General features: G+C 56.4%; 1 protein-coding gene across 1 annotated transcript; it reads right to left on the reverse strand.

Moving 5' to 3' along the window:
- Positions 1 to 416: 416 nt before the first annotated feature.
- On the reverse strand, positions 417 to 24,911 carry BCAN (brevican). Its single transcript, XM_087703041.1, has 14 exons — positions 24,819 to 24,911; positions 16,300 to 16,471; positions 15,412 to 15,804; positions 13,575 to 13,749; positions 11,805 to 11,932; positions 10,977 to 11,270; positions 9,619 to 9,938; positions 7,802 to 7,931; positions 6,471 to 7,352; positions 3,013 to 3,120; positions 2,496 to 2,654; positions 2,042 to 2,124; positions 1,327 to 1,471; positions 417 to 785 (listed from the first exon to the last, which is right to left on the reverse strand). Exons 2-14 carry the CDS (start codon positions 16,388 to 16,390, stop codon positions 592 to 594), a joined length of 3,102 nt encoding a protein of 1,033 aa, XP_087559167.1. The 5' UTR covers positions 16,391 to 16,471; positions 24,819 to 24,911; the 3' UTR covers positions 417 to 591.
- Between the last annotated feature and the right edge of the window lie 1,635 nt (positions 24,912 to 26,546).

The following is a 26,546-nucleotide window of genomic DNA, read 5'->3' on the forward strand; positions in this document are numbered from 1 at the left end:
TTAAGGCTCTTGGGGAGAGCTGTGGGTTTGAAGAGTTAGCTATAAGGTGAGAAGGGCAGCCCCCACGGGGGATGGGAGAAAGGAGGCCACCCTTAAAAAGTCTGTTTAAAGAACCATTTAGTTATTAGATTATCTTTATGTGTACACAGACAGTATAATAATAACGTAAAAAAAACCGAGTAAGAGCAAAAGGCACCACATTCTCCTCCCTCTGTACTAGATCACTTAAAGGTCTCTTTTAATTTGCCCTGTGGGGGGAGGGGGCTGGAGGGGGGGGAGTAGAAACATCACTTATAGCAGGAGAATGGGGAAGGGGTGGGCAAAGCAGCCCCTGGCATACAGGCTCCCCTTTCTCATGCCCTCAGTAGAAAGAGGCTTGCCCCCCCCCCTTCCTGCTGCCCTAGGAAGCCCTCCCCTGCCTTGTACTTCCGGACCCCCTCAGTTCCCATGGCAATGAGTGTTTGCACTCGGGAGCCCCTTCCCACAATGCCCCTGGCCCACCCTGCTGGGGCACCCAGGGCTCCATCCCCCCCAGAGAAGCCCCCGGCTGCCCAAAGTTCCCCAGGGCCCCTGGGCTGGGGCAGCCGGCCTCTAGGACTCCGGGGGGCTGCAGGCAAATTGCGGCTGCTGCCACTGGCCGTTCTCCTGGCAGCGAATGAGGGGCCAGCGGTGCTGAAGAAAGCCTTCTGGGCACCAGTATCGGAGGACGGAGTTGACTTCGTAACGCTGCTTTGGTTTGCCAAATATCTGCGCATCGGCCACTTTGGGAGGGGAGCTGCAAGAGACTGGGGAGAGAAGTCCAAGGCTCAGTTGGGTCCCCTGCTGCTCAACAGCTGGGAGGGGGGGATGCCCAGTGTGGTGCATTTGGGTGCAGCATTGGACCATAAGTCCCAAATGACCCTGGTCTCCAAAGCAGCCTCGGCCGGAGGGGGATGACAAGGCCCAGCGTAGCTGAAGGGCCCCTTCCGGCACAGCCCCAGGGCCCCTCGCCCCACAGGGGAGGCCCTGGGTTTCTTTCAGACAGAGACTGTCCAGCTTCCAGTGCCCAAAGGGTCGGTCGGAGGCCCCTCTCGGCTGATCCTAGTGTCCAGGGACCCCCCCCTCCCATTCAAGATCTCCCTGCCAGGCAAGCAAAGGGGGGTCACACCCGGAGCCTCTTCTTCAGGCCTGTGAAAGCGGATGAGCTCAGGGGCCCAGCCTGAATCCTCCTCGGGTGCATCTCTTTCCCCGACTTGTTGCTTTGCCGTTGCTTAGACTTTTGCAGGGTCCTGGAGGGGAAACCAGGAGGGGGTCTCGCTTTGGGGGTTTCTCCCCTCGGATACTCACTCAGTCCCATCTTGCAGGTGAAGGGCAGATGGTAGCCACAGGGGACGTCACTCCACTTCCCGTCCTTTCGCCAGGAGAGGCCCACGCAGTTCTCCCCGTAGAGGAAGTGGCTGTCCGGCTGCCCGTTGTGCCAGTTCTCGTAGAGCTTCCAGAGCAGGCAGAGAAAGAGAGAGATCAACCACTCGGGTCTGGGCTGCTCGTGTGGGCAAGGCTGGCAAAGGGCGAGGGTTGCCCAGGACGCTCGGCCCAAGCAGGGAGGGACTTTCCCTATTTCCAGACTGGAATGGCTGGGCTGCTCCGCGGCGTCAGTGGGGGAAGCCGTTTTCCTTAAAATCTCCCCTGACTGACCGGATAAACACAGGCAGCTCCAGTGGGCACTGGGCAGCTGCGGCGCTGTGAGCCTTTTGGCTTGGTCCACTAGTAAATGCGAAGGATGAGCCCACTCAGGATGGGGCACAACAGACAGAAACCTCAGTGGGGCTAAGGACCCCCCTCCAGCTCAGACCACGCAAGGAGGCACCACAGGCACAGAGTTGAAGACCCCCTCCCACTTGGGAGACCCCACCCATCCTACCCCAAAGGCCTCCTTTCGGAGGGCCCCCAAGGCCTCTCCAGAGGCTGGCAGGGGCTTCTGTGGGGGGGGGGTTCTACAGCCTCGCCCCTTTCCCGAAGCTTCAGAGTCTTCAGCCCAGGGAGCTTCCTGAGCTCCACTTACCAGAGGACTCCCGTCGGACCACTGGAAGTCCCCTTCAATCGTGCGGTCGTTCAGGCCGATCCACTGGTATTCTTTGTACTGATCTGGAATCCAGGAAGGGACTCTTCAGGGAAAACACCCTTCAGCCCCCCCTGCTCTGGCCCAGATAAGGGAAGGGCACCACAAGAGCAACCAGAGCAATGAAAGCTTCCTTCCTTCCTTCCTTCCTTCCTTCCTTCCTTCCTTCCTTCCTTCCTTCCTTCCTTCCTTCCTAGGGACCCCTGGATCCCCCACCCCTTCCCACTGCACAGGTGGAAAGGCCAAGAGGTGAGGGAGAAGAATGGGGGCCCTCAGTGAAGGGGAGACGCCCAATGCCCGCAAGGGCTGCTGGCACAGGTTTGCTCAGGCAGCCACGAGAGCTGGACAATCCCACCAGCCCTGCAGCTCCAAACTGATCCAAGACCGAGACCCCTACTGTTGATGAAGCTCTGCTCCTCTGGAGACATGATGTTGGCCAAGTGCCCCCCGTGCTCTCGGCATCGGGTCTCGGCATCCTCCCAGCTCCTCCGGGCAGAGAAATGCTTGTAGCAGAATCCTTGGAAGGCATCCCAGCCGGGCTGGCACTCCCTCAGGCCTGGAGAGAGAGAGAAAAGCCGGGATGACCCCTGCGGCTCAGGCCTTCCAAACGTGGAAGGAGGCGGGAGGGCCAACTGGGCCTAGAATAGCACGGGATGCCCCCTCTGCCCCACAGGATCCAGCCCCCTTGCACAGCATCCCCAGGAAGGGGGCCTGGCAAGTGGGAAAAGGGCGGCTGCTGCTGCTGCTGCTGCTGTTTGGAGGCCTGTGAAGTGACCCCCAGGAGGACCCCCTTTCTGGACCCCTCCCCTCTGGCTCAATTAGAGGCATTGGCTGCTGCTCAGCCCTGAGGGAAGCCCTGTGCCCGGACCCCCTGGCGGGCTCTTGGCCAGCTTCCCTGGGCCCCAGTTACTCACTGACATTGCAGGCGTCCCCTCCGTATCCCGGCAGACAGAGGCACCCCGGGCGCCCCCTTTCTTCTGTGCAGGTCCCTCCGTTCCTGCAGGGGTTCGGCACGCAGGTGTCTGAAAGCAGATGGGGGAGGCAGTGGGTCACCCCGGAAGGTTTAGAGAGACACCCCGATCCCCCCACTTCCCTTTGCCCAGCAGACGAAGCTCAACCTCTTGCCCCAGCTGGGCCCTTCAGGTGGACCTATGGGGGGGAGGAAGCAGGTGGCAATCAGGAGGTGATCAGGAGGGCTGGAGAAACAGTCCAGATAGAATTATGACCGTGGGAGATGGCTGGGTTCACACAACCCCCGCTCTTCTACACCAAGGCACAATGGGCTGTGGAATATCCAGGCGCCACATCAAGCGAGTCCCGTTTCTGTGTGATGCCATGTTCAAGCGACAGGCTTAGCCTGCTGGTTATTTTTCTGAGCAACTGAACCATGAATTCCTGCAACGCTTTAAGCCACAACACACCAGTAGTGGGTTCCATGTCCTGTTGCAACCGGTATGCTGCGACGGGGCCGGGCATGCTTGTTGGGCACGCACGCTGCGCACGCCTGCGCACACCACTGCCCAGCCACACTCAGCTGCTCGGCGGAGGTCGCGCAGGTGCTGCATGCTGTGCGTGCGTGTACGATTGGCCCATTTCCCTCAAAAAGCGATAAGGAACGTGGGCGGGCGGGCAGTGGCCATTGCGCCCAGCTACCACCTGTACGCCCGTACTGGGGCACACCGCCCGGAACCCACCACTGCAACACAGCTGAGCCAAAACTAAAGCTGAGCCAGCTTCACGCCTGACTATGAGAACAAAGGCTGGACGGTGGCATTGGATCCTGGGCAAATGTGTGCAAATGCAGCCGTGTTGCCTTGAGTGTTTCTGTGACGGATGAAATGGAAACCCAGTTTGCCAAACAATTGCAGCTGATTAGCCAAGAAGAAGGTGGAAGGCCATCCCTGGGAGGTCCCAGTTGCTGGGGAGGGAGACCATTGGCCCCCTGCTGCCTCAGGGGACTCACCTGGATCAGCTACAGCCCAGGTGTCCGCAGCCTGGTGGAGCTGAGCCAGAGGCAGCCTCTCCAGTCTTGGGGGCTGTTTGCTTCTCTTGGCAGACTTTTCCCACCCTCCTCCTTGCCTTGCCCCCCCCCCCCAGTCAGCAAGGATGGGCAGGAACCTCAGCAAGAGGCTGGGGGGGTGGGCGGGGAGGGGGGAATGCTGCAAAGATGCTTCATCAGCCTGGGATCCCGGGTGGAGGGCTGCCTCGGTCACTCCTTAGAAGGTCCATGACAGGTCAACACCCAGGTTGGGCATTGTTAGGGGCTCCAAGTGTCGGAAATGCCTGCAAAGCCCCCCCTTCCCTTTCATCTCTCAGAGGATTTTGTTCCGTTTCCCCCTCCCCCTCCCTCCCAGGTGACCCCACCTCCCTAGAGCGAGCACCGTGGGGAGAGGCCGAAGTTAACAGGGGATGAACAACCTGACACCCGGTTCTGGAGGTGGAGCTGGTCACAGTCCGTGGAGTGGAAAGGCCCCAGGGGCTCCGTCTCTCCCCTTGGCCGCCCTGACACTCCGTGCCTGGTTCTCCCCTGCATAGGCCGGCTGCCTTTGGCCCGGCAGCTGAGCCAGACCGGATTAAGCGACCGCAAGGGCCTTGCCCACCTCAGCTGAGCCTGCCTGGCAAGGCAACCCAAGGGCAGCCTTAGGAGAGGAAAAGCAGGCACAGAACGAAACGGGGATGGGATTAATTCAACAAAACAGGCCTCAAGGAAACGGAGGCCCCGAGGAAGATTGCCCGACATACACAGCCATTCCTCCGAAAAGCTACTTTTCTATAGGCAGAGGATTCATGATGGAGCTGCTCTGATGTGTCACTGCTGCCCTTCTGTGGGCCGGGCTCCTGGGCCAGCAGCTGCCAGCTCTTCTGCTGCTCCCACCACTGCAGCAGCTGCAGCACACGAACTTCTCATGGAGAAGCTGCCGCCTGTGGCTTTATAGACTCCTGTAGCTGGCGAATGGATGGCCCAACGCTCCTTCTTCCTCTCAACAGCCAACGGAAATGTCTTTGAGTGGGAAGGGAGGGAGGGAGGCAGGGATAAACCAGGGAACCCCGCCTGTTGCCCACGGACTTTGGCAGGGGCTGATGGAGAATGCAGTATATTCTTGACGAGGAGGTTCTCATCCTTCTAACGTTGGGCTGGGGGCAGTAGTGAAAAGTGGGGGAGGGAGGGCAAGGAAGGGCCAAGCGTTGGCTGTTCCGAGGGCTCCTAGCTTCCATCTCTGCTTCTTTGGCTACAGATACGCCCTGTTTCCAAGTTGCCCCGGAGGAGAGCCAAGACAGAAAGGTAGCTAAATACAAACATTGACAGCCCATTCCCCATGGCTGGCGCTGCAACCATTTTGCCAAAGAGAGAGAGAGAAAGCGATGCCAGGCGACAGGACATGAGCAGATGGCAGTGACCAGGGAGGCCTCCTCCTGCCTCCAGATGCAGCCGTGGGACCTTTAGCCTCTGAAACTTCCCAAATTCCTCTCCACATTTCATCTCTTTTGGTCACCAACCAAAACAAAATGCTTGAAAGACCCAATTTTGAAGGATCTCAGTTGAAAAACCCAGCGTTTCTGGTCACCTGGTGCTGAATTCCAAGCCCAGAGCCTATTTCACCCTCTTGTGGAAGTGAGAAATGCCTGCCCAAAAAGCCTCAATGGGGGCCATGGTTTCCCCAGCCACACGAAGGGGGAGTCAGGGGTCAGAGGACCCTGAAGGCCTCCCCTAACCTTCTTTCGCCCTCCCCTCCCCAGACGGATTCTGAACCCTGGCCACATTCTCCCTTCCTCCATTTGAGAGAGAAGAGAAGCTGCTTGGATCCCAGCGGTGAGCAGAGGGTTGACTTGATGACCTCAGTGCCCCTTTCAGCTCTAACGGGGCTCCAGCTATTCCCTGAACTCAGAGGAGGGGAAAGTTCATTAATGCAGGAGAGATAAGGAGGAACAGGAGGGAAAGGAAAGAAAGACAGAGACAGGTAGAGACATCCAGACAGTTTTCTTCTAGAAAGCTTTTAATTTCTTATTTCTTCCTCTCTTTCAAATTAGCCTCCTTCCTGGTCCGTTTTTTTCGTGGAAACCGTGGTTAAAAACACTTCATAGAAGTAGGAGAGGCTTAAAGAGCCCGAACTCTCTAGGGTGGTTTGTGTCTGCGGGTGACACACGTGTGCTTCTCTGGTTCCTTTGCCTTCCCCAATCCTGGAAATGAGCAGGGGGGAGGAGGAGGAGGAGGAGGAGGAGGAGGAGGAGGAGGAGGAGGAGGAGGAGGAGGAGGAGGAGACACAGGAAAGTGCAGCCTGAAAGGAGACGCTGAGCCAGGGATGGGCTTAGTGTGGCAGGACAGCCAAAATAGTGGCCAAGGATGCCAAGGCCATAGAGCCAAAAGGATTACCTGACACGCTGCCAGATGCTCCAAGGCTGGCACTTTCAGTGGGCAGAACTGGCCGAGGGTGGGTAGTAGTCAAGGAGGCCTCCAGGAAGGGGGTGCTGAAGAAGTTCAAGCCCAAAGGGCCTCCAGAGGGGACGGCCTCCGGGTGCCCTCCTTTGTCCGCAGCTGGCACCGTTGTCCTCAGAGTCGGTTCCGGCTCCTCCTCCGACGCTTCAGCCCAGGGCTCCTCCTTGCTCTCATCAAGGCCAGCAGAAGCCTTCGAGGCAGCCGCCGCGGCCTCATCCGGAGGGCTGGAGACGGCGACCGGGGAGAGCCCGGCTGGAGGTGGCCAGGAGGAGCCCGAGTGGTCCCCACTCTCTTCGGGCGAGCCGGCTGGGGTCATGCTCAGGGACGGGAGCAGCAGGAGAACCGGGGGGGTCCCTGGGAAAGCGGATGTCCCTGGAGGCTCAGCTCCTGCCTCTCGGGGAGGACTGGGGTGGCGAGGGACTGCCGGCCCAGAAATGGGGCTGCTTTCGACTCTCCGGGCAGAAGAGGTTCCTGCGCCAGCTTCTTCCGGTGGCCTGGAAGCGTGGCTGGCACTGGGGGTCCTTTCGGTGGCTGCCTCTGAGGGAGACACAGAGGGACCTTGGGGGACTTTGCCTACGGTCTCTCCCTCTGGGCTGGGGGAGACGCTGGCTGCCGTCTCCCAGGAGGGCTCCACAGGGCTGTGCACACCGTGGGGCCCCTTCTCATCCCTGGCCTCTCCATCCTCAGCCTCCCCTTCATGGGGAGCTGCCTCCAAAACCTCTGGCTCGCCTTTCTCCCTCTGTTGCCTTAGGTCTGGGGTGGGGGCCTTCTGGGTCCTGAGCGCCTCCTCTGTGCTGGGCCCCATGCTGGGCTCTCGCTCTGAAAAGCCAAAGGAAATGGGTGAGGGAGAGAAGACGCCCAGGGAGGAGCCCCGGCCGCCCCCTTGGCACCCACAAAGCAAAGGGAAGCCCCAGCAGCACAGCTTCGCTTCACACAACAGGCTGCCTCTGCCCTCCTTTTCTGTACAGGTGGGCATGATCAAACATTCGTGCCTCTTGTTGCTTTGTGTCAAATTCTAATCAATTTCCAATTAATTGATCCAACATCAACCATCAGATGTTAATCAGCAGTTCCGATCAACCTGCTCTCAAATATCCAGGCAAAACTATTAGGGGAATCTGGTGGGCATGGAGGTTCTCTTGTCACACACAGGCACCCACACACACAACTACACACCGTGCCCCATCAGGCACAGGGAAGCCCACCTCTTGCAAGGCCCCAGCAGCTGCTGGCCTCCAACTGCCCCTCCCATCGCCTGACAGGGTTGCCTCTCCAGACCATCAGGGAGATGGCCACAGGGATAGAGCCCATGGCCACTGCTCTGCCACTCCTGAGTAGAGCTGGACAATTGGGGTCTAGGATGGCGATGCCTAAGCTTTTCGGCACTGAGTGCCAAAACTGGAGTGTGCAAGTACACGCCAGAGCACCAGAAGAGAGTAGCTGTCCAGCGGGCATGCGCCTGGCAACACCTGGAAGAGCAGCTGGCAATGGCGCGCGTGCCCACAGGGAGGGCTCTGCCCTCAGTAAACATGTGCCACATGAGGCGGCTGGGAAGGAGGGGTCAGCTGGGGCAGGGGCCCGGGGGGGGGAGGCAGCTGGGGCCAATCGTCCCGTTCCGGACAGTTCTGCCTCCCCCCATCTCTCTTTCCTGCCTCAAGAGGGCCTCCCTCTGACCGTCGTCTCTAGTGCAGACTACGGGACAGAGTCCCACATACAGACGTGGAGCTTCTTGGTGGGATCTCACCGCTGTGGATTGTTTTGGTTTTGGGGGAAACTGAAAGCGCTTCGTCCAGGGTGGTTTGAAAGAAAACGGGGGCAAAGGAAATGAGCCTAAAGCCTGCAAAAACCGCTGGCCCCCTCCACCCCCCCCTCCCAGAACAGAGGGATTGGAGATAAATAGACCTCAGCACTAAAAGCTGTTTGGGTGGTCTGACCATGGCTCTTAGCAACGGGGCTGCTGGTGCAGCTTTCAGTGTGTAAAAGAGCACACAGCGTACTCTCTCCCGCACTCCCTTCCTCCTATCCCTCTTCTCCGAGAGGGAGGGAAGGGAGGAAAATACACAGGATAGGCAGTTCAATGTGCTGACTGGAGTGGAGATGGTGGTGGCTGAGGAAGGCAGCCAAGGTCACCCGTGGTTCTCAATTGGTACAAAGTTATTTTTTCAGCACCATTGCAACTTCGAGTGGTCGCTGAATGAAGGGTTGCTAAGCGAGGACTGTCTGCCTAGAAATCAGCCGCTGGAGGGAGCTAAAGTTCCAGGCAGCGAAAAGAAAGGGGAGTCTACCAAATGGCAAAGGAGGGTTCGGCACTTCGGGCATTTCAAAGAATTCTTGAAGAACTGGGAGAGAAACGTAGAAGAAATTAGGCAGCAATTTATAGCGCCTGTAAATGTATTTTTTGAAAAAATAAACAAAGAGAAGAAGTGAAAAATACGACAGACAACAATACGGAAGAGTTTATGGATAGACAGGATTAAAAGAGGATGCAAATTGCAGCTGATGGGGAAATATGGGAAAATAAAGAAATTGAGGATTACAAAATAGCAAAGACAATCTGAGTAGAAATACAAATTACAAATCAAGAGATGAAAAAAGATCTGGGCTGGGACTTCTTTCTGGACTTACAAAGGAGGGTTTTTAAAACCCCAAGAAATATTTGAGACGGGAGAAATGGTGAATGGAAATTCAATCCTATTATAGCAACTTCATGAATCAACCATGAACATTGATAGAAAGAAAGGAAAGGAATATGAAGTTGACTTGTTTGATCTAAGCTAAAGTAAGAAAAAAATTATAAAGTTCTGGAAACCCTTTATAGACGTTTTGCTGACAATTGAACAGAAATGAGGATTTTTGGATCTGTGTGTGGCCAGGGGGGGGGATTATGGGAAGAAATGAATCATGTATGTAATCAATTGGGGATTTATTAATTTGCCAGTATTTGTTGCAGAGTATTGCGAATTGCCCCTTTAAATATTCCTTTTCACCCTGTCTCCTTTTGTTTCCTAATTTCAGTTTCTCTTTTAACTCGTCTTTGAGTATTTTTTCTTTTTAAAAAGATGGCCCTTCCCTCCCCACCACCTACCAGGCCCATGTCGCCTGTCACAGCTGCCACCTCTTTCCTCCCGCTCTTCTTGGCCTCCGCTCCGCCTGTCACAACCGCCTGGGCCACCCTCCTCCTGGGGCTCTGGGTGGCTGCCCCCTCAAAGGCCCTGCTCGGCTCCTCTGGCACCCCAAGGGGGTCCTGCAAGAGGGGCACAGAGTAAATGGCCCCCCTGGACTCCTTGGCCACCTCAGGCTCTCTCTCGGGCAGCTGCAGCTCCTCCATCTTCTGGGTCACCGTTGTGATCTCCTTGCTGCCCTCTGCCTCCGGGACGGGAGACTCCAGGGAAGGGCTGGTCTCCTCTGCAGCAGAAAGAGAAGCAGGGGTTACTGCCCGAGCCTCCTCCTCCTCCTCCTCCTCCTCCTCCTCCTCCTCCTCCTCCTCCTCCTCCTCCTCCTCCTAAGAGCCGCCTGGGCAGGTGGGCTGGGCAGGGGCCTGGGAGCGGTGGGGCTGCTTGCTTGGGAATCTCTCCTCCTTGGGCAAAAAACGCGGGCAGAGGCGCCCTTTCCACAACCACATCTTGCCGAGAGAAGAGAGCTATGGGTCTGGCCCCCAGCGTCCCTTTGGAGGGGAAGGAGCAAGGAGGAGACTGGCCGAGGGCCGTTCATGGGAGGAGATGCCAGAGGGCCACGGGGGTGGGGGGCAGAGGCTGCCCTTCCTTTCCCTCCTTTTGTGCTGTAGTCATGAAGGAGCACAGGCAGCCCCCCCCCACCCCTCTGGATGTTAAAGGGAAGAGAGCTGGGAGGGCTGGGCGATCCAGGGGCTCCCAGAGGCAGCCGGTCTCCGGATGTTACTTGCAGGAAGCAGTGGCTGGCCTGGCCATCGGAGGGAACCAGAGGGACCTACTGCTGGGCAAGTCTCTTCTGCCAGATGTGGTGAAGATGACCACTAGGCCTGCAAGTGGAATGCCACCACCCATCCTGTCCAGCTGAGGGTATCTGAGACCTTCCAGTGGACGACACGGAGAGGCTGCCTCTGGAAGCCCTTTGCTAACAAGGGGAATTCAACATCAGCAAATCATGTCCTGGCTGGGAAGGGAGTAAGCAAGCCCCCCTCCTCACCCCCAGGGCCTTCAGCTCCACTCATTGAGCTTTTCTTGGCAACTTGGATGCTTTGCCGGTAGCTTTGCCTGGCCAAAAAGACCGAGGACACTGCAGGAAACACAACAGCTCATGGGGGCCCAGCCCGACTCAAGGAAAGGCAAACCAGCTAGACTTCCATGGTCCTCTTTGCCCTGGGCGGGAGATAAACGATGGCCAAGGCCACTCCTCGCGATGCAGGAGCTGGCCAAATACCGCAGAGGTGGGGCCCTGAATCCCTCAAGTAAGATCCCTGCTTACCTCTGAAGCAGAACACATCGAACTTGCTCTGGGGATCTGGGAATCCCGTCTGATTGCGGAAGAGGAAGAGGGTTTTGACGCCGGGCATGTTCCCTCCGCACTTCTCGCGGGGCGTCACAATCGGGTAGCGCACGCTGCCGTCTGCCAGCCAGCCTGGGTTGCAGTGGTCCATCCCTTGGTTCCAGGCGGCATAGAGCTGGCCGGTGGTGGCCATCTCCACCCTCAGCGATTCACATGCGGCTTTGGCCTCTTCCCAGGTGAATTTCCTTGGGGACGTCATCACAAACAGGTCCCCTGAGGGCAGAAATGCAGCAGCTCATAATGCTTTTAAAAAGAAAAGCGCCGGCATGTTTTATTCACTGAAATTCTGACCACACAGAGGATTTTTTAGAATCAGTTTGGCTTAAAAAAATAATCAGAAAAATGAAATTTACTGATAGGAGGCAACAGGGGGTTTCTTGTAATGTTTCTATTCTACAATCAAACCAATTTCAACGGAAGATGTTTTTAAAAGTCTAGTTCACAGCCCTGGGGTTTTCAGTGGCCCCTCATGGTAGATCTCCAAGGGTTTCTAAAGAAACGACAAGCGAAATGAGCCCCCCCCCTCCCTTAGGCTGAACCTACCTCCATGAAGCTAAAAACAATAAAACAAGATACTGGTTTGGCTATCGAGTGCATGTCTGGAAGCCCATTTGATTATTGGAGTGAATCTCATGCCAGGCTCTTCCCACCCCCTGGCAGAAGGCAGCCCACCAGCCCCCGCCCCAGAAGGAGACTGAAGGGGACGGGAGCCACGAGGGGCAAAAGGCTTCTGGCCACTAAACTGACCATAAAGTTCTTCAGCGTAGCAGTAGACGTCGTACGTGTCATCTGGATCGACTACACCATAATTGCGGATTCCCGGGAAGCCATTCATGTCTCCATAGCAGGCTTCGCGAGGGGCATGGATGGGATACCTAGAGGTGATCATAGTGTGGTTACACGAAAGGGAAAGTCAGGACTGGCTGCCTGAAGTGAGTCTGGAAAAGAACCCAAGAATGTGAAATGGAGATAATCAAACCAACCAGCTTATGAGAGGAAATGACAAATGAAAGTGGAAAGATTCAGCCTGGAGTTCAGCTCCGATCGGCCTCTTCTCTTCCTGGCTCCCCTGAGCTGCTTCCTGTCTTGGGGAAGGGGGAGCCACATGGCCAGAGGCTTCCTGCCCTGAAAAGTGTTCGGAGACTGCAATTGGCCCAGAATGCAGCCGCGCGAGCGATATCGGGTGTACCGAGATACACCCATGTCACACCTATCCTCCGCGAGCTGCACTGGCTCCCTATCGGTCTCCGAGCGCGCTTCAAGGTGCTGGTTATCACCCTTAAATCCCTATCATGGCCTAGGACCCGGATATCTGCGAGACCGTCTTCTGCCACATACCTCCCAACGGCCGATAAGATCTCACAGGATGGGCCTTCTCCAAGTGCCGTCGACCGGACAATGCCGGCTGGCGACTCCTCGGGGGAGGGCCTTCCCTGTAGCTGCTCCGACCCTGTGGAACGATATACCCCCAGAGATCCGGACCCTTCCCACTCTCTCGGCCTTCCGAAAGGCCACTAAAACCTGGCTATTCCGGCAGGCCTGGGGCTGTTGACCTCTTGACCGAGGTCCATCCCCGCCTACATCGAGTGCATGACGTGTTTCTTTTAAATCTGTTTCTTCTTTTCTATTTTTATTATTATTATTTTTTTTTAGAATTGTATTCTGTAAGCCGCCCGGAGTCCTTCGGGATTGGGCGGCATATAAATTCATTAAATTTCAATTTCAATTTCCTGGTGGACCAGACAGGGTGTCAGCAGAGGCCCCCTATCTTCAACCTGCCCAGTTATGTATGAACTGTGCAATTTCCCCACCTAAGCTCTGAGAGACGCAGTGTCCGCTTGAAGAAAAAACTGGATTGAGGAAAAATCCATAAAGTACATTTATTACCATGCAAATAATTCAATTCAGTAAACTAGAAACTTCTTTATTTTGCTGGCCTATGTTAAGAAGCAAATGTATCTTTGTAACAGTAAAATCTAAAATATTTATTTTGGAAAAGTAGTTCCAGGTCAGAAGGCATTAATATTTGCATTCTGCTTCTTTTTCTCCATATATGCATTGAAATGGGTTTCTGGGTAAAGAATACAGAGGTATTTCCTAGGCATGAATACTGAACAGAATTATAACTAAGAAGTCAACTAGATTTTGTTAATGCCTGCAGACCAGAAAATTAAGAACTGAAAACAAAACTTTAAGAGGCCTAAGAAAAAATGAAATAAAAACACATAAATTTCAAAAGTAAAATGTTTTAAGCATCCAGAATATTCTGTCCAGGCAAAGATATTCTTAGGGATAGCGTTGCAGCCCATCCCAGGAAATGCGTTTTTGCTGCAGGATTTTCAAAACGTTTTTGCGTTAAAATAAAATTCACAGCAATACCGCTGTTAAAGGTGCCTTTTACTGTCCCAGCAAACCTGGTCACTAGCAAGCGGGACGGACTCATTCCGCATCAGTCCCGGGGCTTCCGGACCGACGACGCACAGGGCCAGCCGCCCACCCGCCGCCGCGCCCCCTTACCTGACGGTCTGGTCCGCCAGCCAGCCGGCATCGCACTGCTCGTAACCGCTGCGGTAGGCGGCGTGGAGCTGCTCGGGGGTGGCGATGGCCGCCCCGATGCGGGCGCAGGCGGCCTGGGCCTGGGGAAAGGTGTACGCGTAGCGGGAAGACCCTCCCCGGTAATGGAAGACGACCCCTGCAAGGCGAGAGAGAGGCCTGGGCGCCTGGCGGGACAGGAGGCGGCAGATCCCGGGCCCCGCCGCCAGCCCCGGCTGCTTCTCCTCGCTGGGGCCGGGTCCCTCAAACGCTCTTGCCACCCCGCCCTCCTCTCGCCGGCCCCGGCTTCTGCCTGACCTCTCCCGGGGCTTGTTCGGCTCTCCCGCTCTCTGTCGGGCGGGAGCGGAGAGTCGGGTCGCCGGAGCCCAGGGGGGAGGCGAACCCAGCGCCTTTCTCTCGGAGGGGGCTGAGGGGAGCAAGAAAGACCGTTGCAACTGCCAGGCTAACTTCCCTAAGCCCCCCCCCCCCGCCCTCAGCTGTCCAGGTAGCTTCCTGGTGGCCCCTTTCTTCCCGCACCTAAAATGACGCCCCCCCCCCCCATGGGCCGCTTCCTCTCAGCTCTCCCCCTCCTGGGGTGGGACTTTTTCACCGGATTTGCTCCCAACATCTTACTCCCTCTCCCCCCCCCCCACCCCACACAGACTACAGCTATTCTTAATATAGGAGACACGGCAATGCCTGCCACCTCCGAAGGGGAAGGATAGACTTTTTGTTGTGTTCACTGTTAAACCGGAAGGCCCCCCCACAAGGCTGGGTTCTCTTGGGGGGGCCTTTGTGGGATCTTCACGTTATTAGGGCCTTCTGCTTCGCTTGGCTTCATCAACTAATATTGAAGTTTTCCTTGACAGTCTTGGCTTGTATGGGGAAAGCTGTCAGGATGTTCATTGAGAGAAATAGATTTTTCTATCCTAAAATGATGTTTTTAAATTCTCTTCATGTGGATTTTGCTTCATGGAAAGTAAGAAAGGAACATAGAACAGTATAACCATAGAGTTGGAGGTCTTCTAGGCCAACCTCCTGCTCAAACAGGGGACCCTCTAGTGCCATGCTGAAGAAACGGCTGCCCAACCTCCTTCTGGAGCACTTTCTGGAGAAAAGCGATTCCACTGGTTATTTGCCCATTAGGTGATTTCTCCTTAGCTCTAGGCTCTCTCTCTCTCTCCTTGGCTAATTTCCAACCGTTGTTTCTTGCCTTTTGGTGCTTTGGAAAAGAGTTTGACCCTGTAAGAGCCCCTCAAATATTGGAAGACTGCCATCATGTCACCGCTAATCAATTCTTTTCTTTTCTAGGCTAGACATACCCAATACCCGTATAACCACTTTTCCTGTTTTAGCCTCCAGAGCCCAGACCCCCTCATCATCTTTGTTGCTCTTTTCTTCAAGGAAATGGTTGCTAGCGCTTATTAGTCCACCACTCAGAATATAGGGATCATAAATTGAATAAAGAAGAAATAAATAATGTAAATACATAGCAGATATATTCGGGGAATAGTTTGAGAAAAGTTGCTTTGGATCATAGTAAGGAAGCGGCCAAATGAGAGGTTTTAAAAGCTTCAAGGAGAGCTGCATGAAAGAATTGAAGCAACAAATGTGAAGCTGCTGCTTAGAAATCCATTAAATGATTTCACTGTGCTGCGTATTGCAGGTTATGGATTACGTTACGCTTAAAACAAGCCAATTCCTGACTGAATTGGCTGTAAAGTTCACCTGGTATTCTGAACTTTCCTCAGAAATAGAGCCAGGCATGCCACCCAGCCTGAGAGAGGGGCCCAGCGGGGAGCTTGGGCTGGGAATCTCTTACCCTTCACCTTCACCTCCAGGGAATCCTGCCCATCCTCAATCCCGTGTTGAGCATCACAGCGATACAACCCGGAGTCGTTGGAGCGCAGCTCACTCAGGACCAGGGTGGCATCCGTGGGCGAGTCAGGGTAGAAGGGCAGGAAGACTCGGTCGCGGTAGATTTCGCTGACTTTGACCTTCAGGCCCCGGGCCACAAGGATCTCGGCCTCTTTGCCCTCAGCAAGGAAGGTCCATTTTACTCGGAGGGTGCCCCGAACCCCGTGGCGGCTGGCTGTGTCGGCAGTGGGCAGTGGCCGCAGGTAGGTGATGTGGCAGGGGATGGTGAGGCTGCCAGACAGGACGGCTCGGATGGGCGGATATTTGGAAATGGAGACCCGGAGAGCTTTGAGGTCATCTGAGGGGAGAAAAGGAGAGACAAGCCTTGAGAAGCGGGGGTGGGGTGGAGGGCGGGGGGGAGGCACCTGCAGAACTGGCAGGACTGAATGGGTCTTTTGGGACGGTCCTTTCCCCTTGTGGCTGCTCCTCCACCCCTTTCTTTGACTTGCAAAGCTGAGGCAATGGCTGAGAGTGGCATCTCCGGAGGGTCAAGTGCAGCATCCTGACCCTGGAGATGCCTCTCCCCTCCACCAGTTTTGGGAGACAGACCATGTTGTGTTTTGCCTCTTCCATCCATTTTCACCAGCATAATCCGGGAGGAGCTCCTGAGAGGCCTGGGGGCACCGGAAGCGGCCATTGCCCTCCGGCCCCTCTTACCAGAAGGACAGAAGCCTCCTGCAGCCTCTGGGCCTGGCTGCCATGCTTGCCTTCTGCGAGCCCCTCCCCCTCCAGAGGGGGCTTGGCCCACCCCTCCCAGCCGCTTCTTCTGTCCTGCCCCCCCCCACCACGTTACCTGTGCTTTCCCTGACAAAGTGGAAGGCTGCCCCCAGAGACACCAGCTGGGCCAAGGCAGCGCAGAGCAAGAGGTCCCGGCAGAGGGCCATCCTGGTCCTGCTTGTGGGGAGGCAGGAAGCTGGGCTTAGAGGGAGGGGAAGCTTAAGCAGTGGCCTTTCCCCTCAAGTTCACTAAAAGGCGAAGAAAGAAAAAGAGGGAACGTTTCATAAGTGGCCAAGAGGCCAAATGCTGTAATGGTGATTGTTTGGCAGTCGGACAAGGCTCTTTTCTGCACCCGATTGTTACCCATAAAGACCTGGATGTCACACACCCCTGCCCCCCTATAGCACAGTAGTCAATTGGGGACTGTTCTCCAATTTGAGAAACACGCCCCCCCCCCCGGCACCCCAGGGAAAGGAAGTATTCAAAGTGGACCCATTCCGACCGCTTTGCAGTCTCCCCTCCAGCTTCTCCAGCTCCATCGCCCAAAGAAAAGAAAACAACATTCCCTGCGACCCCCCCCCCCCCCGGATTCACCCAGGACGTTAATTGGGCAGCGCAAGGCAATGTTACATTTGCCACCACGAAGGAGCCGGGAAGAGAAGCGCCTTTGGGAGCACAGAGAGAAGGCGCTTTGGAAGGGGGGGGGGGGAAGCTCCTAGAGAGCACAATGTGGAAATTGCAAGGCCGCCACCTGCTGGCCTTTCATGGAGAAGAAAAAAGTAAAAGAAATCCTCCGGGAGGAATTCAGATCGAACTGCCTTTGGTGAAGAACGAACGTATACTGTAAGTATGGTGTAGAGGAAGCTTGCCAGACTCTGCCAGGGAGGAAAAAGACTCGTTTAGTACTGACAACCTTCACCCAGGGAACCACCACCGTCCCCGACCTCTGCCTTTTATCGCCAAATAAACAATCTCCCAGCCCTCGTGGGGAGGTATAACGGAAACAGCTACCAGAGCCCAGTGCTTCTGCCTCTCTCGCTCTCTGCTCCCCCCCTCTCCTTCTCCCCTGCCACTCCCTCCCTCTCTCCACCCCCTCTTCCTCCCCTCCCTCCCTCTCTCATTCCCTCCCTTCTCTATTTCTCCCTTCCTCTCTCTCTCCTCTCCCTTCCCCCACCCTCCCTCTCTCCACCCTTTCTTCCTCCCCTCCCTCCCTCCCTCATTCCCTCCCCTCTCTTTTTTCCCTTCCTCTCTCTCTCCTCTCCCTTCCCCCACCCTCCCTCTCTCCACCCTTTCTTCCTCCCCTCCCTCCCCTTCATCCTCCCCCTCTCCCTCTCCTCCCTCCCTCCCCTTCTCCTCCTCTCCCCCTCTCCTGTCCCACCCTCTCTCATCCCCTCCTCCTTCCCCTCCCTCTCTCCACCCCCTCTTCCTCCCCTCCCTTCCTTCTCCCACTGTTCCTCCCTCCCTCCTGGGTCCATCTAAGTGGGTTTGGTTCGAAAAGAACGGGGGAGAAAGGCTGCAAGAGGCTTTTGCAACCCTCCTGTCTTGCCAAGGCGAGAGTCCAACCGGTCCAGAGCGATAGAGACTCATCTCTTTATCGAAGAATCGGTTGTAAACTTTTGACAGGTACTTTAGCAGGAGAAAAAAAATCACCTCCTGGCAGATATAAAATACTGATCAGGTGGGCTTTGTTCCAAAGAGATCGATGAAAGACAACCTGAGGTAACTGGGGATGAAGAAGAGCAGCCACGCCCTTTCTCGGTGCACAAAAGGCTTTTCGTCCTTTGGAAGTTTCTGCTTCGGACTCTCAACCCTTTCATGGTGGATTCAAAGAATACAGAATCCTTTCCCGAAGGAAACGGCAGTCAACTGTGGGACTCCAAGTCCACGTCCAAAGTATCTTCACACTGGATAAGGAAAGTCTGGGTTCGGGATTCTGCTTGCTCCAGAGGGGCGAGACTGACAATGGGACGAGACTTGGGGGGTACAGAGGAGAGAGGAGAGCATAGAATCCTAGGGCTGGGAGGGACCACCTGGGGTGGGGAAGCTTTTAGTCCAGGAGCCGTAGACTGTCCCGGGCAAATGGGATGAAAGAAAGGAATCGAAAATAGGAAGAACACCTTGACAGCTGTCAGTCAGGGGACGCTTCCTCAGGAAGGGATCCTTCAAACCGAAGCCGAGAGTTGTCAAGGGGGACGGTGGGGCGGATCCTGCAGCGCGGGTGGCCTTAGACCCCATGACCTGTTAGGCCACTTCCAAGCTCCGCCGTCCTATCCGAGGGACTTCTGGGACGCGAGTTCTGCCAAAGGCCTTTTGCCAAAGCGAGCCTTGGAAAGCTGCCGATGGGTGCCTCCTCCGCCTTCCCCTTGGCTGTGTGGGGCGCCGGGGCCGGGCTCGGAGGCTGCGCCAGGCGGCAGCTGCCAAGATGCGAAACGAGGAAGACGCTTTCCCGCCCTTCTTTCCAGGGGTTGCTAACCTTTCCCGACGACTCCTCGCCTCCTTTAACCGTCTCCTCAGGATTGATCGGCGCGGCTTTGGCCTGGCTCCTCGCAGGGCCGCCTTTGCCACATGCGGACCGCGCTTCTTCTGCCAGGCAGCGAGGCGGGGGAGGGCGAGCTTTGGTCCGCCAGAAGCGATGAAGCCAAGCAGCCCGGTCCTCGCCTGCAGCCATCCCGGCCTTTGCTTCTCAGGTCTCCCGCCACCTTCTCGGGGTCGCCGCAACAGCCGCGGACCGGACCTCCAGCTCTCCTGGGAAGGCGCGCGGTATTCATCCTCGCCCACGCGGATCGGACCATCCGCCCCGAAGGCGCGCGAAAAGCCGACGCCCCAGACGGAGGGCGCCCTAAAAGGACGCGGTCGCCCCGAAAGGGCTCCGCGACCGGCAGCCCCAGCCCTCAAGCGGGCTTGGGCAGAGTTCGACGTCTCCCTCCGGCTGCCCGGCCGTTCCCCGGGCGAACAAAAGTCCGGCTTCGTGGAGGTGCACGGAGCGCGTCCGGCCAGGCGCAGCTCAGCCCAAGTGACAGCGGCGGATGAAGGCTCACTGATGCCCTAAGCACTGGCGCTCTTGGTGTCCCCCCCCCCACTTTGGACATTCTGTGCAAATCTTCATTGCTTTTCCTTTCTCAACTTTATGGCGGCCCCTTGGTGCCCTCGGCGCCTGCTTAGTCTGCTTAGTGGTTAATGCGCCACTGGCGGGCGAGCCTTGTCGCCCCCAAAGGTTTTGCCTGCCACGGAGTTTGGCGAACCGATCGATGGTGGCCACGGGGACAAAAATCTTTCTGGAGGGGGAATTTTAAGCCTCCGCTCGCTCTAGTGGCAACAAGGGGAAAGGAGCTGCGTCCCTCCCGGCTTCTTCTAGGCGACGGCTGGGCGCCTTGAGAGGGAGAAGCTTGGCCCTGCGCCCAGGCGCCCCTCGGCTCCAGTCGGCCCTGAGCCCCCCCCCCGCCCCCAGCCCTCAGGCTCGGCCTCTGAGAGGGCGGCCGGCAACTCACGCCTCCTCGCCCGCTTTGCAAGAGACTGGACGAGAGCGGAGAGGGGGTGTAGAAAGCTGGGCGGGAGCGAGACTTTTTGCACCTGCAGCGTCTGTCGAAGGTTTTGCCCTTTTTCTGGAGACGTTGCCGCCGGAATCCCGCTTCTTCGCTCTCTCTGGCGCTCTCTCTCACGAGCGCCTGCGCACACACCCAATGCTACCGTTGCGTGCAGCGGTGAGGAAATGTGGGGAAAGGTCCGGATCGGCTTGGGAAGTAACCAGTTTTTAGAGCGGTAAAATGAGTAAGGCTGCCCTCCTCGCCAAGTCACCCCCCCCCGCAACAGAATACATTCCTTGAAAGGAACCGCTATTCGTCCAGTCCCCTTCCTAAAGGCCTGCTCTGGCCTTGGCCTCTGCAAAGCACTGGGTGACGCCCCCAACTCCGCCTCCACCCTCAGTGCTGACTCGATGGGCTTGGTCAGTTGACCCCTTTGGCTTATCTGCAAGGTAAAGGTGGGTGCCTGCTGGGAACTTTCCAGTGCAATCGCCTGCCTGTTTCACCAGAGACCCCCGACCCAGGTCAGGGCTGCCTCTGTGGCAAACGCCAGTCTTGAGCAGAAGGTTGGAAGAGGTGACCTTTGGCCCTTATAGTCTTTCTATGTGAAAACTACCCTGCGAATGCAAAGTCATTTAAAGAAAAGATGCGACCTTCAACCTCTGGGATCCTAAAAGACAGGCGGTGTGGACAATATTTATAGACTGCCCCAATTACATGGGAAAAACCAACATAACTGAAACCAAACCAAGACATTATTTAGATCATTATGAATCAACCAAGGCCAAAGGCTGGCAAGAAATGGTCTCAATGAACGTCTGAAACCCAAGGCCAAATCAGGAAATCTAAGAACGCCTGGCCTTGTAGGGTCCCCCAGGGGGTCTTTGAAGGGCCTCTTCAGGGACTTCCCTTGCTCTGCTGAGTGGCTACCACTTGCCTTTAATAACACGTGGAATGTGTCCTTGGCAGGAGCCCATGTGAAATCGCAGGAAGTGGGTGTTTCTCTCTGCCTCATCAGTCAGAAAAGCTGATCAGAAATTGGGCCTGTTCATCACTTCAACCTCTTGTGGAAATTCTGCTCCTTTGTAACTTGGGCTGGCCAACAAGTGTGTTAGGATACTTGGCTTGAATGGACTATGGCTTTAATTACATTTTGGCTCACTCTCCTCTGGACCTTTGAGCACCAAAATCCCTCCAGGTAAACTAGGTGGGACTCTGAGGCAGGTGAGAACTGTGCGTGTTCACCTGAAGTCACCTGCCCCAAGCAACTGATTGCTCATCAGGTTTCTGCGCCTGTGTGGAAAAAAACCGAAAAAAATCCGGAAGAATCTCATGCATGGCCAACACCGGTTAAAGAACTGACAGCTGAGACGTCGCATTGTTGTCTACATAATCTCAGTCTCTGTGTGTGTGTGTGTGCTTGAGACAGCCTCCTGACAGGTTTTAGAAGGTAAGGAAAGAAGGTAAGGAAAGGGGAGGTTTCCTGTGTTGCCTTAAAAATGTTGAACATAGAAAGGAGAAGAAGAAGCAATGAAGAGGAGGGAGATAATTAAGGAGGGCAAAGAAAGTGAGAGCTCATCATCAGCTGCATCAACTTCAGCTGCAAAGGGAATGAAACTTTTTTTTTTGAGGGGGGGGGAAGCTGTGCCTTGCCTGACATTTCTTCTCTTGTGCTGGTAGGAAGTTCTGTAGTCAATTAATGGGCACGGAAAATAACAAGAGCGGCACCCAATGCCAGCCGTGGGAGCTGGGAAGGTTCATGGCTGATGGAAACATTCACCTAGATTCCACTGAAGGTACCCACACATGTGCTGCCCACACTACAGAACTCCCATTCTTTCTGGAGCACTTCTGCTGGCAAATCCATCCACAACTGGAGCTGCAGAGACAAACATGGAGATGAAACACCCCAAAATCAAGGGGGGGGGCAGCCCCAGAGGCCACCTTCTGGCAGCTGCTCCTTGGTGTGGAAAACCTGTGGATCTTTATCCCCATTCGTGGGAAGAGGAAGAGAAACGGGACGTGTAAATCTTCAGATCGAACACGACCCAGGCAGAATGTGGGTGGGGAGGGGGGGGGATTGGCTGCTCCTCAGGGACAGGCATGGATGGACCCAGAAAAAGTGGAGGGGGGGGTGAGCTCGTGAACAGAGGGCTGGTATACAAGGGACATCCTGTTTCCTGGTGGGAAAAGCTGAACATGCCTGGAGTGTGTGTGTGTGTGTGTGTGAACACACATATCTCCCCCCCCCTCCCCACACACACATATCCCTTGTTGGTATGCATTCCCTGTATTTCTTCCTGCTTCCACAAATGGAGAAGCATTTGAAGAGCGTCCATTCACTGTGTCCAATGGGCCACTCCAGGCCAGCAGCCAGGAAAGCTGGAGCGTTGCCCAGGCTCTTTTCAGGCCTCTGGGAAGCCCCTGGGCTGGATTCACACCCGTCCCTCTTTTTCTGCCACCTGCTGCTCTGGCTGGAGTGTGGAGGAAGCTTCGGGCAGCAGCAGCCTGTGGGCACAGGTTGGGCTCCCTTTCCTGGGCATCCTGGGGCCTTAATGGGGAAGTTTACCCATGGACTCCAAGGGGGAGGGTGCACTCCCCAAACGTGCCAAGGTTGTTGGGAATTAGACTGGAATGTCTCCTCATCCTCGGAAGTTGCTGAAGCCCGCTTGAAAGGTGGTTGGTGCAAAATGGAGCAGTTTGGGGGTTTCACCCACAATTTACAGTTCCTTAAACCTGGCAGATATCGAAGAGTTTGTAGAGATCGGAAACGAAATCAGGCATTAGCAGCTTCTACCAACTTGGGGCAGGAGATCCGGGAGCCCTTTCCAGACAAGTCTTGTCATGTGCCCCAGTGGCTCTCAGGGCAGGCGGCTCCTTGGAGGGGGGGCATCTCCTTGGGATTCAGCAAGAACCCCCAAAAGGTCATCCGCAGCAGATCTGGCCACAATTTTAGCCTAAAAGTGGAGTAGAATATGGAGGCATGGAAAGGCAGCTGCACGACTCAACCGGACACCCCAGGGAAGAGAGGACTCAATCGGACACCCCAGGGAAGAGAGGACAGAGTTCGCCCCTAATGTTTTCACTTGCCCCGGAATGAAGAGGTTCCACAGCAAGGATCCCAGCCGGCCTTTGCTGGGTCTCCCTCCTTTTCCACTTGGGGGTTCCGACTTTGGGTCCCCTGCCTCAGATCTTGTAGGCTAATCTGCTCCAGCGGGCAACGCCCACCATCAAAGGAAAACATCTTCTCAGCTTCTCTAGTGCCATTGAAGGGGGGGGGCGACCATAATGAGTTATTTCCAGGCAACAGCAGCAGCAGAGAGGCCGCTTGGCCTGCTTGAAAGAATTTGGGGACTGAAAGGCTCCCAGGAGGGCGGAGGGGGGGCGAGAAGCAGCCTTTTGTGAAGAGGGCTCCTTCCTGCAAAGGACTTTGTCCTGCCAGCAGTGACACCCAGCACCCCCTGCAGAAAGTCCTTGGCTGGCCTGCAAGACCAACACCATGGCGCTCTCTCTGGAGAGCTGGCAGGGGGGCTCTTTTGGGTGGCAAAAGGGGGGGAGGAGGGGCTCCTCCTGGCTGCAGGGCTTTTTCTGCTCTCCTCCTCTCCGAGGAGCTCAGCAGTGGGGGGGGGGGTCTGTAGATGGGCCCTGGCAGAGGCTTCCCCTCCCTGTCACTGCTGGGGGCAGGCCGCAGGGGCAGCCTTCTTCTGAAAGAGGCTCAAGCTTTGAGAGAGATCGGGCCCAGGGGAAAGACACGCTTGTGCCTTGAAGGTCTATAATGGCGCTAGACTTTGTCAGTGACAAAGGCTGCCCTCAGGAAGAAAGGCAGAAAGTCTTTTCCTGGGACCCGGTGGCCAGTTTCTGGGGGAGGGGATCATCTCCAGACCCTTCAGCAACAGATGATCCTGCTGGTCAGAGAGTCGGTGTCTGTTGAGACTTCACTGAAGGGAGGAACCCACCAAGTTTTCACGAGGAAAAGAAGCCGAGGCTGAGGCTGAGTTGGTGTTTCCGGCTCATCTACAAGAGTGCTAATCTTCATGTCAATTTCAGAGCCTCCGTTTCATTCATCTACACACAACCAATAGTGAACGCTCCATTTCTTAGAAAGACAAAGCGGGTCCATTTCAGCCGTAAGGTCCCTGGAAGCCCCCAGCAGTCCAGGAAACTTCGGTGGTTCTCTGGCGCCGCTTCCCTGACCCTGACGGTGCATGAACTCCCAATGAAAGCACAGGAGACCCACTTGGAGAGATCAATGGGATCTTCTAGTCCAGAAACCCAGTGCTGACCTCACACTTCTTGCAACCAGTAAGGTCTTTGCTTTACAAAGAAGCGAATCAAAATAAAAGTCAGAAAGGAGGTACTGATAACATCTTCAGAAATGTATCATCTTGATGTAGGACCAAATCCCTCCCTAAAATGAAAAGCCCACCAGGAAAACACTACGGAAACCGCCGGAGTCAAACTTCCTCAAGAAAATGAAAAAAAAAATACGTTTGCCACGAAGGATGCTGGACAATTGGAAACCTCTTTAGCGAAGGGGGGGGGGGAAGCGCCCGATCCCCCCTTCCCCCCTCCTGGATAGATTAGCGGAGCGTGAGAAGAACTTTTAAAGTATCAATTCTTAATTCCCCCTTTAGCGGAGAATCTTTGAATGCCCGGTTGCATATAAAACCCACCCCATCTTCAGAGGGAGGCTGACTCGGGATACCTTCCTCCTGGCTCCGGAAAGTAAGAACCGCCACCCCGAAGAAGTCGACGCTGGCCCGTTTCCTTCTCTCTTTCTCGGGCTGCCGAAGCCAGAAGGGAAGGGAGCGTAGAGGGTCCCCCGGACTCCAGCTGCTCCCCAAGAATGCCAACGCCCTCCTGGGTCACCTCCCGAAGTCCGGACCGCAGATCGCAAGCCCGCCGCGGCCGGCCCGCTCGGCCAGAACCGCCATCCCACTCTCGCCGCCTTGGTCTGGGCGGCGGCGCGGAAGATGCTCCGCACTTGGGCCAGCTCGACCTGCCTTTCCGCGCGATCCCGGGTGACCCCTACCGCCTCCCCGACAGGGAGACGCGCGGCGCGTTCGGGACTCACCAGCTTCGGCGCGGAGAAGCAGCCCGCGCCCCCCGGGAGAACGGCCCTGGCGCTGCGGTGGCCACTGCGGTGCAGAACTGCGGCGCTGGGAACCCGGCCGGGAAGGAGGAGCAGCGGGACGGCCGGGAGGGCAGGGCGCCCCGCCTCTCCTCTCCTCGCCCGGCCCCTCGCGCAGCGCCCCGTCCGCTGGCTGCGCCGGAGCCGGACCCCCCCCCCCCGCCCGCCCGCCCCTCTGCGGACCAGGTTCAAGTTAGGGGTGCGGCGGAGGGAGGGGGGAGCAGGTCGAAAGCCGCCGCACAGAGGGGGCGGCGGTGGAAAGGCAGCCAACCGGCGAGGAGCGCCTGCAAGCAACCCGAGGGGAGTGCGGGGCCTGATGCGGGGCCTCTCGGGATGTCCGGCGGTTCTGGAGGGTCCAGCTGCTGCATACGGATGCTGCCCGAGCAGGGGCTCAGGTTTTGACGGCTGCAGAAGCGCCTTGGCGTGCGGCCCAGCGCTGGGTGGGGGAAGAGAGATCATTTCTTAGAGAAACGCTGCCCCCCCCGCCCCCCTCCCCGCGCGCTTTGGTTCAGGTGGCGGCAGCTGAAGGGTCCAGGGCCAAATTCTGCACTCCTGAAATCCCGCAGCGCCGCTGAAAGAGCATTTTGGAGGGAAGGCGAAAGGGGACGGGGAGGGGCAGAGGAGCCCGGGCAGCTTTTCCGGATCGCGGGCAATTGCGCTAACCCGGAGTCTCTTCCCACTGCGGGCTTATTATCATCCTGTCGCCCCCCCCCCCGCTCCCCTCGAGCTCTTCCTCCTGCCTGGTCCCCCTAGCGTCCCCCCCCTTTCCCGGCAGGTCTGGGACGCCTCTCGAAGGACACGAGTGATGACTCGGCCAGCACCGGGCGGACTCCTCGGCCGCGCCCTCTCCCTCCCTCCCCGGATGGTCCCGGAGCCTTTCCTTTCGGGCAGCGGGAAGCCCTTGCGGAAGGTGAGCTGGGGGGGGGAGGCCTATGGTTCACGACCAGAGGGGTAACTTCCTTTCGCCTCTCTTGCTTGCTTGTCCGTCCCCGGCAGCTGATCCTAAGTGGGCAGGGAGCCCACCCGTGGGCCACCAGGGTGGTGTGCAGGAATAGCTCTTCCCTCCGTTCCTGGAAGTGACCACACGCCTTGTGGATCGGGGCCCAGCCATCTGTCAAAAGTCACCGCCTCCTGGGCTCCCACCACATACTCCGGTCCTGCCTCTCCTCCCAAATCCAAAGCCTTCCCTTAATTCATCCCATACGGACCGAGCGCTGGCTCTTTCGCCTGGCTGGAAGATGGGACAAATGTCATGAGGAAGGGAGCCCTTCCCTCCCGCCCCCTTCTTGGACCTGGAGGGGCCAACTCCAAGTTCTGGAGGACGTGGGTGGCGAAAGGAAACGCAGGGCCCCCGCAGCTTTGACAATGAAAATGCAGACGGATCTGCCCTGTTTTCTTTCGTCCCTTGCCTTCCCCCAGGTAAATCCTGGGGCTTCTGCAACAGCTGCCTCTGAGACCCCTGGGTATTTATTTATTTGTTTGTATACTTACTTATTCGCACATGGCAACTCAAGGCGGCTTACAGAATATAAAACCTCATTTAAAACAATAACACTAATAAAAAATAAATTAATATAATAAAGTCACACACACATGCACACACACACACCAGCAACACGAGCTATAGCAACTTTCAGCCCATAAACCTTAGCATTCAAATAGTAACTCAGA

Source organism: Thamnophis sirtalis, unplaced genomic scaffold (assembly GCF_051295495.1).
Source record: "Thamnophis sirtalis isolate CommonGarterSnake01/CBP01778 unplaced genomic scaffold, rThaSir2_p1.2 scaffold_18, whole genome shotgun sequence".
Taxonomy (NCBI): domain Eukaryota; kingdom Metazoa; phylum Chordata; class Lepidosauria; order Squamata; family Natricidae; genus Thamnophis; species Thamnophis sirtalis.